Consider the following 14,005-nt stretch of genomic DNA (forward strand, 5'->3'; position numbering starts at 1 on the left):
CTTTTTTCTATTTAACCGTCTTACACAGTTTATCTAACTGGTAATTCTGTAAGCATAGGAGCTGTGCTAAATACTTTTCATAAAATATAAAATATCTAACTTAATCGTGCTTGACTCTAAGATGCTTCCATCAGCTTGGCTTAGGTCAGTGGTTCTCAATGCGTTTAATAGCGGTATTAAACCACAGATTGCTGTACCCCTCTCCCTCCCGGAGTGTCCGATTCTCTAGGTCTGTGATGGGATGGAGAATCTGCATTTTTACAAGTTCCCCAGTGATGTTGCCACTGGTGGTCCAGGGACCCCAGTATGAGAACGACGGGTTTAGTGGTTTTAATCAGCCTTAAAGTCTTAAACCTTAAAGTGCTGGTCGTGGAAGGGTGACGAGAAGTCCTAACGTTTTCTAGAAGCGGAGGTTCCCCTTTCCCAAGCAACACCTTCCCGAGGTCGTGGGCGTGTCCTGGAGTCGGGCCCACTGTAACTCCGCCCCTGGGCGTGGCTCCGGCCCCTGGGCCGCTCCCGGGCGCCCAGTGGCCTCCTCGCCAGGCCCTGCGGGCCACGCCCTCAGCGGCCCTGGTGTTCGCACGTCCGGCCGGCCCTCCTCCCATTCCTCGGGTCTGGCCAGGCTGAGGCGCTGCTGTTCGGGCCGGGAAACCGAGACGTGGCTCCCGGGCGGAGGAACCATGTTGGACTTCGCGATCTTCGCGGTTACCTTCCTGCTGGCGTTGGTGGGAGCGGTGCTCTACCTCTACCCGGTAACGGCCGTCTCGGCCCTCACTGCCTTTCCCACATCCACGTCGCTCAGCCCGCAGCGGGCCGCAAGGGGCGGGCCCGAGGGAGGGCTTCCGCTCCCGCTCCCGCTCCGTCCACCACCGGCCCCGCGCGGGCCCCGCGCGGGCCCCGCTTCCGAAGCACGTGATGCTTCGCAGGCGCGCGCTGCCCGCGTTGAGGATCAACCCGCGCGGGCGGTACGACCACCCTCAGAGGCAGAGCCAGGCGTGCGGGCGGCTCAGATCTCTGCGCCCAGCATCGCCGCGTCATTCTTGGGGGGCAGGTCTGAAGTGCCCTGGTGGCTTTCGGTCGGTAACTCTGCCAACCCCAGTTCCATTTTCTAGTGAGCCTGGGAGGAAACCAGGCTGCTCCACTCCTTTCTCCTTTACGGAGGATTCCCCAAGTATTTCTTTCCTTGTGTCTTTCTGCTTGTCATTCCTGGAATCCAAATTCCTTTAGGGTGCAGATCGGGTCTTCTTGCAAGGCCTCACATGCTACCGGGGTCCTGGAAATAGCTCTGAGCAGGGCGTTAACTGTGAGCTTCACTTGACTCTGAATCTGTTTTTTATCTCTTGGTCTCCTAGCCTTCTTGTCAACCTCGGAAGATGGTTCTGAAAACAAAATCATCTACAATGCAAGGTGGTGATTGTAGGAGAAGTTGTAAAGCAGCAGGACAGAGCCAAATATATCACTGACAATGACAGAACACCTCACATTATTTTCAGAGGTGGTAAATGGATTAGTTTGGAGTATTGCAACTAGACAATCTGAAACTTTCAGTGTATCTTTTTTTTTTTTCTGAAAAGTTAAAAATTCAGTTAACTCCAGATCTTGAATTTTTGACACTCTTCTAGTGACACTATTTGACCCTATTCTAGAAAAGGAAAACAGACAATATAAGCAAATAACATAGAGTTTGTTAGTGTTAAGTATTAGGGAGCTAAATAAATTTGGAAGTAGGTGCCATTGTAATTTTAGATGGTCAAGAGATAAGGAGAAATTTGAGCAGAGACCTGAAGGAGATGAAGGATCAGGCCACTCAGGTATCTGAGAAGCCATTTCAGGCAAAGAGAGCAAGTGCAGATCTTTAGGGGAAACATGTCTGGTGTGTTCCGGGAACACAAGGAGAGGGGTGTGGCTGGAGTGGAAGAGACTACCCAGAAGGATCAGGGATGAAGATGGGCAGTTTTTAGTTTAGGCCATTTTGTGGACTTGCCTTTACAGAAGAGTGGCATTTTAAATGTAAATGAATTAAAATGTAATTTTATTAAAGTTTAAAAGAATCATTTTGGCTGCCATATTAAGAAGACTTAAGGGGAGTTCCCTGGTGGCCTAGCAGTTAAGGATTTGGTGTTGTCACTGCTGTGGCTGAAGTTTGATCCCTGGGCCAGGAATTCTGCATCCTGTTGGTGCCACCAAAAAAGACCTGAGATAAGGGTGGAAGTGGGCAGAGTAATTAGGAGAATATTATAATTCTTGGCTTAGACCAAGATAGCAGTGGTAGAGATAGTGCAGAGGGATAGGGGAACACTTTATCAGGGGCATCATTAGTAACAGAAAGGAAGGTGGAATATGTGGGCACAAATGTAGGCAGATAGGTAGCTATGGTGTGTAAGTTATTCTTGATTGCTTTAATTTTTTTGATGAAATAGAAATGGGCTTAGCAGTTATTGGTGAAGATAGGGGATTTGAAGAGAAAGAAGGAGCAAAATAGCCACCTAGAAGATTAGGAGAGTGAGGGACTAGGGATATGAGATTTCCAGGCAGCTCATTTGAAGTTTGTGAAAAATTAAAGACTGGTCAGCATGGCTGTGTTTTCCCCCAGCTGTTTTTCTTCAGCTCTGTGGGATCAAGGGCAGTTGACAGAATATCGGGCTTAATTAGAATTGGTGTTTTGCCAGATGGTTATGACGGAAGGATACTGCGCAGAGGAGTGGTTATCATAATGGACCATGGAATCTAGCTGGGTAATGTGAGAAATGAGTATATGAGTTTTACTTTTGGGGTAAAAATAATTTTTGGAGTCAAAATATTAAAAATAGAAGGAGGAGTTCCTGTCTTGGCACAGCGGAAATGAATCCCACTAGGAACCATGAGGTTTCAGGTTCGATCCTTGGCCTTGCTCAGTGGGTTAAGGATTCGGCGTTGCTGTGAGCTGTGGTGTTGGTTGCAGACATGGCTCAGATCTGGTGTTGCTGTGGCTGTGGTGTAGGCTAGAGGCTGCAGCTCCAATTAGACCTCTAGCCTGGGAACTTCCATGTGCCACAGGTGTGGCCCTAAAAATTAAAAAAAAAAAAAAAAAAACTTCCAGGGATGGTGAAGTTATTGGTCATGTCAGGACTGGTTGTACAAACCATGGGAATGAGTGGCAGAGATCTGGTAGAAATTTGGGTGGGGGACAGATGGGTCAAGAAAGAAGATAAACTTCTGTAAGAATAGGAGTCTGGTGGGCAGGGGGAGACCTGGGGATGGTAGCTCTGGCCTTTGGTGTTTAATGAAACTGAGGAAAAAAGTCATAATAACATTCTGGGTTGTCTCAAGGCAGGTGGTAGTGGTGAGGCTATGCTTATCAGGGAGATTGAAGCTTTGCAGGGTTTTGCCAGGTGCATGCCAAGTAGAGGAATCCCTCTCATCAGTTTAGCTCTTTGGGACATGGAGATATAGTAAAGGGCAGGAGGGCATTTTACCCAGCATTCTGGGGCTTGCTCTTCTGCTATTGAAGCGGGGAGGTTGTAGAGCCATCTTATCCAGAGCACACAGGCTTCTGAGGCTCCCTCTACATGCCTGCTGCTGGGACTGAGCTGTGATCCAGGATCAGGGTGGATGTACTTAGAATTTGCACATGTTTAGAGATTGTTCACTCCTGCTTGTCAATAGTTTTTGTCAACTATCTCAACATTTCTGGCATAACTCTTGTCAGTGAAGTCATTCAGATATTCAGTGACATCAATTGTATTTTCTTCCCTGTGACGATATCCCCTCTGGAGCCCTCCAGCATCCTTCCCCAATCAGTAGTGGTTACCATCTCCTTCGGCTACATAGTTCTTGTCCTTTTATTATCAGAATGAATATTCTCTTTGCCTGTGTTGGATACCCTGTTTCCTGGATGCCACATGAGTCTCTCTCTTTCTTCCTTTCACTTCCTTCATTGGCTGCAGTACATCATTTTCCAGTAGTTTGCTAAAAAAGTGTGCAGGGAAAATACATTAAGACCTTGCTTGTTTGAAAAGCTTTCTGTTCTAGCTTCACACTTGAATGATAGTTTGGCTTGGTATAAAATTCTAGGTTGGAAACAATTTTCCTTCAGAATTGTAGGGGCTGCTGCCTATGAGCCTATTGTCCCTAAATCTGGAATCTCAAGTTCTCCTTCCAAAATGATGGCAATCATGAGGAAGGTGTCTAAGGGATCTGAATACTGACTTTTTGCTAATTGTTAAAATCTTGCATCTTACCCTGCCCTTTTGGTTACTGAGTGCAAATCTGATTGATTCTTGTAAGCCTCCTCCTCTGCAGAACCCCAGAGGAGGCCACTGAACTACATCCTCCAGCAGCTTGATACTTTCCAAAACTGAGTTGGATTGTTCACCGACTGTTGTTCCCTCTCCCATTCTCTTTATCCTTATTTCCTCCTTTTTTGTGGCTGCTCCCATGGCATGTGGAAGTTCTCAGGCCAGGGATTGTACCCTTGCCACAGCAGCGACCTGAGCTGCTGCAGTGACAATACCAGATCCTTAACCCACTGTGCCACGAGGGAACTCATATTTCCTCCTTTTTTATTTTTTCACTTTCATTTTGTGACATTACAGAAGGAAGAGATAATTGATGAGTGTTATCAATCTACCATGTTTAAAGAGAAATCAGAAAGCTTGTTCCAGTCATATTAATAATTTCAGCCTAGAAAATAAAAGGTAGGGTTTTTATTTTTTTCCTTTTTAGGGCCGAAGTTCCCAGGCTAGGGGTTGAATCAGAGCTACAGCTGCTGGCCTACACCATAGCCACAACAATGTGGGATCCGAGCCGTGTCTTCGACATATACCACAGCTCACGGCAACGCCGGATCCTTAACCCACTGAGCAAGGCCAGGGATCAAACCCACATCTTCGTGGATCCTAGTCAGGTTTGTTACTGCTGAGCCATGACGGAAACTCCAAAGGTAGAGTTTTTTGGGTTTTTTTTGTCTTTTGTCTTTTGTCTTTTTTGTTGTTGTTGTTGTTGTTGCTATTTCTTGGGCCGCTCCCGCGGCATATGGAGGTTCCCAGGCCAGGGGTTGAATGGGAGCTGTAGCCACCGGCCTACGCCAGAGCCACAGCAACGCGGGATCCGAGCCGCGTCTGCAACCTACACCACAGCTCACGGCAACGCTGGATTGTTAACCCACTGAGCAAGGGCAGGGACCGAACCCGCAACCTCATGGTTCCTAGTCGGATTTGTTAATCACTGCGCCACGACGGGAACTCCCAAAGGTAGAGTTTTTAATACCACTGACTTTATCTTTTTCTCATCATGGAGTTCTTCCATTCTTTTCCCGCTTGTTATAATATTAAACTTTTTTTTTTTTTTTTTGTCTTTTTAAGCCATACCCGTGGCATATGGAGGTTCCCAGGCTAGGGGTCAAATTGGTGCTGTAGCTGTCGGCCTGTGCCACAGCCACAGCAATGCAGAATCTGAGTGGCGTCTGTGACCGATACCACAGCTCATGGCAGCACTGGATCCTAATCCACTGAGCGAGGTCAGGAATCGAACCTGCATCCTCATGGTTACTAGTAGAAGGGATGTTAACTTCTTCGAACACCTTAGTTTAATTGACAGAGAGAAGGGATATTAAGATAATTCTTTTCCTTTTTTTTTTTTTTATTGGCCACCCCATGGCATATGGAGTTTCTGGGCCAGGGATTAGATCTGAGCTGCAGTTGCAACATACCTGAGCTGCAGTTGTGACCTACGCCACAGCAGCTACAGCAATTCTGGATCCTTAAACCACTGTGCTGGGCTGGGGATCAAACCCAAGTCCCAGCACTGCAGAGACACTGGCAATCCTCTTGTGTCACAGTGGGAACACCAAGATAATTCTTTTCAATATAATCCAATTTTTGTATTTTAATACAGGAAAAATCTCTGAAATTCAACTGAATCGAAAAGCCTATCATTTAAGATCCTGCAGTGGTCTTGGCAAAACACATCTGACTTACGGGATATAATAATTCATTGTACTAAACTATTTAAAATTTTCTTCCCCTAAGGCTTCCAGACAAGCTGCAGGAATTCCAGGGATTACTCCAACAGAAGAAAAGTGAGTAATTATTATTTTTTTTAATCAAATAGAGTCAGCCCTTAATTTTTGGAACAAAACTAAACTGTATCTTCTCTAGATTACTCAGCTTATTTGATTCCTTTGTTTTCTCTAAATTTATCTGTGGGCATACTACCTAAACTTTGTTAAGAACAGAAAGGAAGCCTGTATAAATCAAAACCTTTAATTTCTTTCACTTTCCCTTGCCAGAGTGTTGAAAATAGAAAGACAGGATTAAGATAGAAGGAAGTAAGAAAAAAATTGCTGTAGCTGATTTAAATCAGCCTGTGATTTAATAGCCAATGATGGTGTCCATTGCATCTTAGAATAAGATGCTGCAAAAATTGGATAGTTTTTCAGTGTCCAAGTCAAATGTTCCTTGTATCACTTTCTTATTTGGTGTGAAGTGTTATGAATTCTCAAAATATTAAACAAATCTTTATCTAAATATAACTACCGAAAGTAAGAAGTCAAATATAATTGAGTTTTGGATCTTGCGGTAATTTGAATTTCATGTATCTTTGCTCTCATCTGTTGATACAGCTAGTTCAGAATCAGCTAATATTTTTTTCTGACTCTCCCAAGTTAAAATGATTACTTTGTCTAATGTTACTCTTTTCTCAGAGATGGTAATCTTCCAGATATTGTGAACAGTGGAAGTTTGCACGAGTTCCTTGTTAATTTGCATGAGAGATACGGGCCTGTGGTCTCTTTCTGGTTTGGGAGGCGCCTTGTGGTTAGTTTGGGCACTGTTGATGTACTGAAGCAGCATATCAACCCCAATAAGACATGTAAGTTTAATTTTATTTCTAATCAGCTGATCTCGATCTTTTAAGAATAAATATCCAAAAAGGAAGACCATACATTGTTCTTATAGCAATGGCTAACATTTATTAAATGCTTTATACTCTATACCAGGCATTGTGCTAAAGTCTTTTGGATTAATTCCCTCACTTAAGATACTGTATTGTCTTAAAAAATGATTATTTTTCCTTCAACTTATAAACATGTAGAAGAAAATCCCAACATAAATCCTAGTAGGATTTTTTTTTGGAACATGAAAGAAAATAACACTGGGGAACATCTGGAAGAGTAAAGGGACAAGAAACTAGTAAAGGAGGTAAAGTAGGAAGGAAAATAGCAAAACAAGTAAAGGAGGCAAGAAAGAGCCGTGGCTCTGCAGTTAAGGAACCCCTCTAGTATCCATGAGGACACAGGTTTGATCCCTGACCTTGCTTGGTGGGTTAAGGATCTGGCGTTGTAGTGAGCTGTGGTGTGGTCGCAGTTGCAGCTCTGATCCCGCATTGCTGTGGCTGTGGTGTAGGTCAGCAGTTGTAGCTCCGATTCGACCCCTGGCCTGGGAACTTCCACATGCTGAGGGTGCAGCCCTAAAAAGACAAAAGGCAAAAACAAAACAAAACAAGAAACATCTGAAAGAGTCTTAATGAGGAGAATACTTGTGCCATTAGTTAGAACAGTGTATTATAACGCTTGATTAATTTAAAGAATCTTGTACTGTGGACTGATGGAATAGAGTAGGTAATCCAGTAGGCCAACCAAGTATATATGATAAAGATAGCATTTTATGGTGAAGGGGAGAAGTATGGAAAAACTGGTTAGCTATTTAGAAAAAATAAATCTCAGTCCCTGTTTTGCTTTATATCAAAATAAATTCCAAATGCATAAAACTTGGAGTCATAAGAGTGATAGAAGAAAACATGGTTAAATATTTAACTTTTTGAAGGAATTGCCAGTAAGCAACACTCCCCCCCCTTTTTTTTTTTTTGCTTTTTTAGGGCCACACCCACAGCATATGGAAGTTCCCAGGCTAGGGAAACGGAGCTAGAGCTGCTAGCCTACACTGTAGCACATGGCAGTGCCAGATTCCTGACCCACTGAGTGAGGCCAGGGATCAAACCTGCATCCTCATGGATGATAGTCGGGTTCGTTTCCTCTGTACCATAATGGGGAACTCCCAATAAGCCCTTTCTTACTAAGATATGCAGTCTAGGAGCCATCCATCACAAGGTGATGTATGTAGAACTGTCTACACAAAAATGAAGAATTTCCGTACAGTAAAAAACACCTCGAAAGAGAATGAAAAAGAGAGAGATAGGAACATGTCGGCTACATATTATATTCTGTAAAGTAAAAAGATGCCACGAAGAAGTTTAAAAGAGAACTGGGGAAACTGTTTACCACCTATACATATATAAAGTAAATAAAAACTAATAAGAGTAAAAAAAATGTAGTTATAGAAAAATGTGGAAAAACAAAGTTAGTAAAAAAGGGGAAATAAATAAATAAATAAATAAATAAGGTGATGCAAAGAAAAAGCAAAAGGAAATACAGATGGCCAATGGGAAATAAAAGATTTCAGCCTCACTAATAACCAGAGGGATGCAAATGAAAATGAGATTTTCACTTATCTGACTTGAAGAGATGAAAAACATCAGCACAAGTCATTGTTGGTGAGGCAATAGTGTATGAATGTTTTACAAACTCTGGAGAGAAGGTTGGTGGTAGCCTTTGATTTAGCACTAATATCTTAAGGAATTATCATAATTTGATAAGCACATAAATTAGAAATGACATTAATATTACTTATAATTTTAAGCAAATTTATTTATTTATTTATTTTTTGCTTTATAGGGCTGCTCCTGTGTCATATGGAGGTTCTGAGGCTAGGGGTCAAATCAGAGCTGTGGCTGCTGGCCTATGCCACAGCAACGCAGGATCTGAGCGGTGTCTGTGACCACAGCTCAGGGCAACACTGGATCCTTAACCCGCTGAGTGAGGCCAGGGATCGAACCTGTGTCCTCATGGATGCTAGTCAGATTTGTTAACCACAGAGCCACAACAGGAACTCCACAAATTTAAATATTTTTTAATGGCTGAGGATACATTCAGGCCATAATATGATGATACAGATGTATTTTGTTTTATTCATCAGATATTTGTTTAGCAAATAATATATGCCAGTGCTATTTTAAGTCCTTACAAACATTATCTTTTTTAATCCTCTGAACACTTTATGAAGCAGGTGCTGTGATTATCCCCATGACGCAGAAGAGAAAACTGAGGGATAAAGAGGTTATACCATTTGCTCAAGGTCACACAACTAATTACTGATGGAGTTGGGTCATGAAGCTCAGCTGTTGGGCTGAGTCCGTGCTCTTAATCACTAAGTTTCCATACTATGGAAGGATGGCTCTGTTAGGAAATATGAAGTAAAACCAGACATGGCCTTGTTCCTATGGAGTTTATGGTCTAGTGTTGGGGAGTGGGGGAAGCATGTAAATGGTGATCAGATGATCAGCTAATGAACGACTTGTTCTCAAAGAAGGGACTGTAGTTCTTTTTGAAATCTGACAGGTTTTTCTGTCTGTCTCTGTTAAGAAATGTTAACAGCTGTAAAAAAAACTCCCTAAAGTATTTAACACTGAGTATCTCTGTGTAGTGAGATTTAGATGAATTTATTTTCTTTTTATTTTACTGTTTAAATTGTTTACAGTGACAGCGTATTTTGTGTGTGTGTAAAAACAATATAGTCATTAAAGAAACACTTAAAAATGAATGAAGGAGAAAAGAAATTTGGACTCAGCTAAATAATTTTAAATGTAATATTTGATGATTACATATATAACATCAATTTTGCTTTAAAATTAGTGGAATAAGTTTCTTTCAAATCAAAGATATTGCTGTCATATGGGTAGAAAGTTTTATGTTAAGTATTACACATTTACAGTGGAATTCCTAGTCAGGATATTGTTTTTTTTGCCAATTTTTATTGCCTCCTGAATTGCTCACATTTAGGAAAGACAGGGGAGTTGTGAAAAAAAGTTCCCAGCCTCTTGGCTACAGTCCCATACCTCCCTGATCTCTGTTGCTTTGCTAGAGATTTTTTTTTTTTTTGGAGTGATCACTTTGACTTAGAAATGTTTAATTTGTCTTTTTCAGCGGACCCTTTTGAAACCATGCTAAAGTCTTTATTAAGGTATCAGTCTGATAGTGGGAACATGAGCGAAAACCACCTGAGGAAAAAATTGTACGAAAATGGTGTGACTAATTCTTTGCAGGGTAATTTTGCTCTCCTGCTAAAGGTAAGGTGATAATGTAGTTTGGCCTGGAGTTCTGTCATACAGATAACAGTATATGGATCTTCCTCTGCTTCTGATGAGGGTTATGATCTGATAAACCCATCATGAGTTGAAAATTATCATAAGTTGAAAATGCATTTAATATACCTAACTTACCGAACTTCGTAGCTTAGACTTATGTGTGCTCAGAATACTTACACTTGCCTATAGCTGGGCAAAATCATCTAACACACAGCCTGTTTTATAATAACGTGTTGCATAGCTCATATAATTTATGGACTATTATACCGAAAGTGAAAAAAAGATGGTTGTCTGGGTACAGAATGGTTGTAAGCTTAGGGGCTGTTTCCCCTCCTGATCATTTGGCCGACGGTGAGCTACGGCTCCCCCAGCATCACGAGAGTATCGACCTCATATTGCTAGCCAGGGAGAAGATTAAAACAAAAAACTCAAAGTATGTTTCTACCAGATGCATATCGCTTTTGCACCATGGTAAAGTCAGAAAATCCTAAGTGAGGGACCATCTGTATTTTTTGACTATTGGTGTTTTGTCTTTGCTACTCTTTTCTTACCTGTTTCCCCCCTGCCCCTCCACCCCTGCCTCACCTTCCCAGGCCAGGGACTGAACCTGAGCCACAGCAGTGACCCAAGCTGCTGCAATGACAATGCCAGATCCTTAACCTGCTGTGCCATAAGAGAACTCCTTATCTATCTTTCTAAGCTGATTTTTATTTTCCTGAAATTCTAAAACAAAACAAAAATCTTAACACTTAGACTCCCTATGTAAGTTGGAATGATGGGACCAGAGAGAATCTGAAGAAAAATTTTTTTCATTTTTGGCCACCCCTTGGCACATGGAGCTCCCAAGCCAGAGCTCAGATTAGCGCCACAGTCTCCACCTAAGCTGAAGTTTAGCATGCTGGGCTGGGGATCAAACTCCCATTCCAGTGCTCCCTAGACACCACCAATCCATTGTGCCACAGCGGGAACTCCATGAAGAAATTTTTTTTTTTTTTTTGTCTTTTTGCCATTTCTTGGGCTGCGCCTGCAGCATATGGAGGTTCCCAGGCTAGGGGTCCAATTGGAGCTGTAACCACTGGCCTACGCCAGAGCCACAGCAACTCGGGATCCGAGCTGCGTCTGCAACCTACACCCCAGCTCATGGCAACGCCAGATCCCCAAACCACTGATCAAGGCCAAGGATGGAACCTGTGTCTCCATGGATATTAGTTGGACTTCTTTCCACTGAGCTGCAACAGGAACTCCAAAAATTTTGATTTAAATTACATTTAAATTAAAAATGTAATTTATAAAAGTAATATATGGTTGCTGAGGAAAACATGTAAAATCTAACAATACAAAGAAATCAACACTGTAAACAGCTATAATGGAAAAAATAAAAATCATTATAAAAAAAGAAATCAGGAGTTCCCATCGTGGCGCAGTGGTTAACGAATCCGACTGGGAACCATGAGGTTGTGGGTTTGGTCCCTGTCCTTGCTCAGTAGGTAGCCGATCCGGCATTGCCATGAGTTGTGGTGTAGGTCGCAGACACGGCTCGGATCCTGTGTTGCTGTGGCTCTGGCGTAGGCCAGTGGCTACAGCTCCGATTAGACCCCTAGCCTGGGAACCTCCATATGCCGCGGGAGCAGCCCAAGAAATGGCAAAAAGACCAAAAAAAAAAAAAATTTTCAAAAATAGCTATAATTATACTTTTTCTAGTAGTCATTTTATAAAATATAGAAACATTTAGAGAAATCCTGAGGAAAAACATTTTTTCTACTATTCATTACCTGGTGATAACCGTGTTTAACATTTTAAAATACTTTCCATCACTACAGTCACTTCTGTGTGCAACAGAATTTTATTTTATTTATTTAATTAATTAATTTTTGACATTTGGAAAGTGGGGGACCAGGAGGCACTCTGTTCTGCAGAACAAAGGCCCTAGGCTTTAGCCCACAAGACTTTTATTAAGGAAGGTGATGAGATCAGTATTAGTTTGATTAAGGAAGGTGACAAGATTAGTGGGCAGGAACAGGCATAGGCAATAACGAGGTTATCTCCTTAGTGATAGCAAAGGGGGTATTCTTAGAAGTAGTACAGCTGTTTATAGAATAACATGGTTAATGGTAAGTCCTTCATCTTGTCTTTGAAGGAGACTCTGTACTTTAGAACTCTTCGTCCATAGATATTTGCCTTCTGTAGAGTTCCGCTGTTCCATGGTCTCCAACATCTCTCCCTCTTTTATTTATTTGTTGCATAAAGACGTCATTGTAAATTTTGATTGTAGGGCATTCATTAGGTTTCTGTGGATCAATCCGATTCTGCAGACCATGTCCACAGCAGGTCTCTAAGGTGAACAGTCACATTCAGGGGGTAGGGGGTAGCCATCATTCCAGCCTTTTTTTTTTTTTTTTCATATGGGATGGGGTGATGGTCCTCTCTTCTGTAGCTTCTTCCTGCTGGTTAGGGACGATGAGTACTGGGTGGCTGGACGTGGTAGGTTCGAGTCAGGTGTGATGATCTTGGGATAGTGGTCTACTTCTGATGTTGTCTTCTTCTGGTCCATGCATTGGTGTTTTTCTTATTAGAGCCTTGTTTTAGGGTGAGTTTAAAGTCAGTAGTTCTCTCTATAGACCAGTCCATCCCAGAGGCCCTTCTACTCACCGTCTCGACTCTGTTGAGTGCAAGGCTACCGTCTCCGCTGTCTGTAGTTTCACTTTTTCCTGCTCGAGGCAGGACTTCTCTTTTCTCCATTCGTGGCAGACCTTCTCTTCCAGCCCCATGTTGGGCACCACTCTGCCGCGACCAGTGCTGCAGGGTAACAGGAGATCCTGAAAGAGGGATGGCACACAAAACACACAAGACTCATATTTAGAAAGCAGGGGACCGGGAGGCACCCTGTTCCGCAGAACAAAAGCCTGTGTGCAATAGAATTTTAATCAGCATTATGCTGTCCAGATAGTTTTAGACTGTATTTTTTTTTTTTACTATTGTCAGCATTTTTATAACACTATTCCTTGAAAATTTATTTGACAAGAGTTTTACCTTCTAATGTCAGTTTTACCTTCTGAATATCTTTCAAATGGCTCTACTTCCCCAGCACTGCCACCATACTAGTTTAAGCTTCGATCATCTCACGTGGCTGGCTTGTTTCTCTGCCTTTTCTCTACCCTTCTCTTTTGATTTACACCCTCTGCAGTTTTCTGCCCTCTGCAGGAATTCTTAAACCATTTTTGTGACATGTACTCCTTGCAGTTTTGATGAAACCCAGAGACTCCTAAGAATAACATTTAGAAATGTGTGCTTACAAAAGAATCTACAAAGTACAAAGGAAATAGAATTATCAAAATATTATTTTTTAAAAACTTGCCACATTATGTAACACTTTATTATTAATGTGTTAAATAAAAGGGTCTAATATTGCTTTCCCAAACTTCCATAATTTTAAAGTAATGATGGTAAGAGAGACAAAACCATTATTTTGAGAGTTTTGCAATAACTGTAATGTAATATGAACATATTTGAGATCTGTATTGGTGACAAAGTTAAAGGGCATACATTCACAATGAGAGGAAATGCTTAATTTTATTTAGGATTTAAGTGAAAAATAGATTCTTTCCCCTCTCATCCAAGTTCATGGACTTGATTCTATGCACAGACCTCTTGATATCCGTGGACTGGGCATTCAAAACCCCTGAGAACAGTCAGAGGGTTAAGGATCTGGCGTTGCCGTGAGCTCTGGTGTAGGTCATAGATGTGGCTTAGATCCTGCGTTGCTGTGGCTGTGGTGTGGGCTGGCAGCTGCAGCTCCAGTTAGACCCCTAGCCTGGGAACCTCCACA

The 14,005-nt window shown here is 42.2% G+C and overlaps 1 protein-coding gene across 2 annotated transcripts in view; it reads left to right on the plus strand.

Annotated features, from left to right (window-relative positions):
* Positions 1-537: 537 nt before the first annotated feature.
* Positions 538-14,005, plus strand: part of LOC125123462 (cytochrome P450 20A1) — a 66,523-nt gene continuing 53,055 nt past the window's right edge. Inside the window, exons 1-4 of one of the 2 annotated variants that reach the window (XM_047773282.1) lie at positions 538-752; positions 6,009-6,058; positions 6,683-6,849; positions 10,019-10,161. In XM_047773282.1, coding sequence (XP_047629238.1) covers positions 681-752; positions 6,009-6,058; positions 6,683-6,849; positions 10,019-10,161 — 432 coding nt within the window. In that variant the 5' untranslated portion in view covers positions 538-680. The remainder of the gene's footprint in view (positions 753-6,008; positions 6,059-6,682; positions 6,850-10,018; positions 10,162-14,005) is intronic. The other variant, XM_047773281.1, reaches the window with a different exon arrangement.

This window comes from Phacochoerus africanus, chromosome 3 (assembly GCF_016906955.1).
Source record: "Phacochoerus africanus isolate WHEZ1 chromosome 3, ROS_Pafr_v1, whole genome shotgun sequence".
In the NCBI taxonomy this organism is placed as follows: Eukaryota; Metazoa; Chordata; class Mammalia; order Artiodactyla; family Suidae; genus Phacochoerus; species Phacochoerus africanus.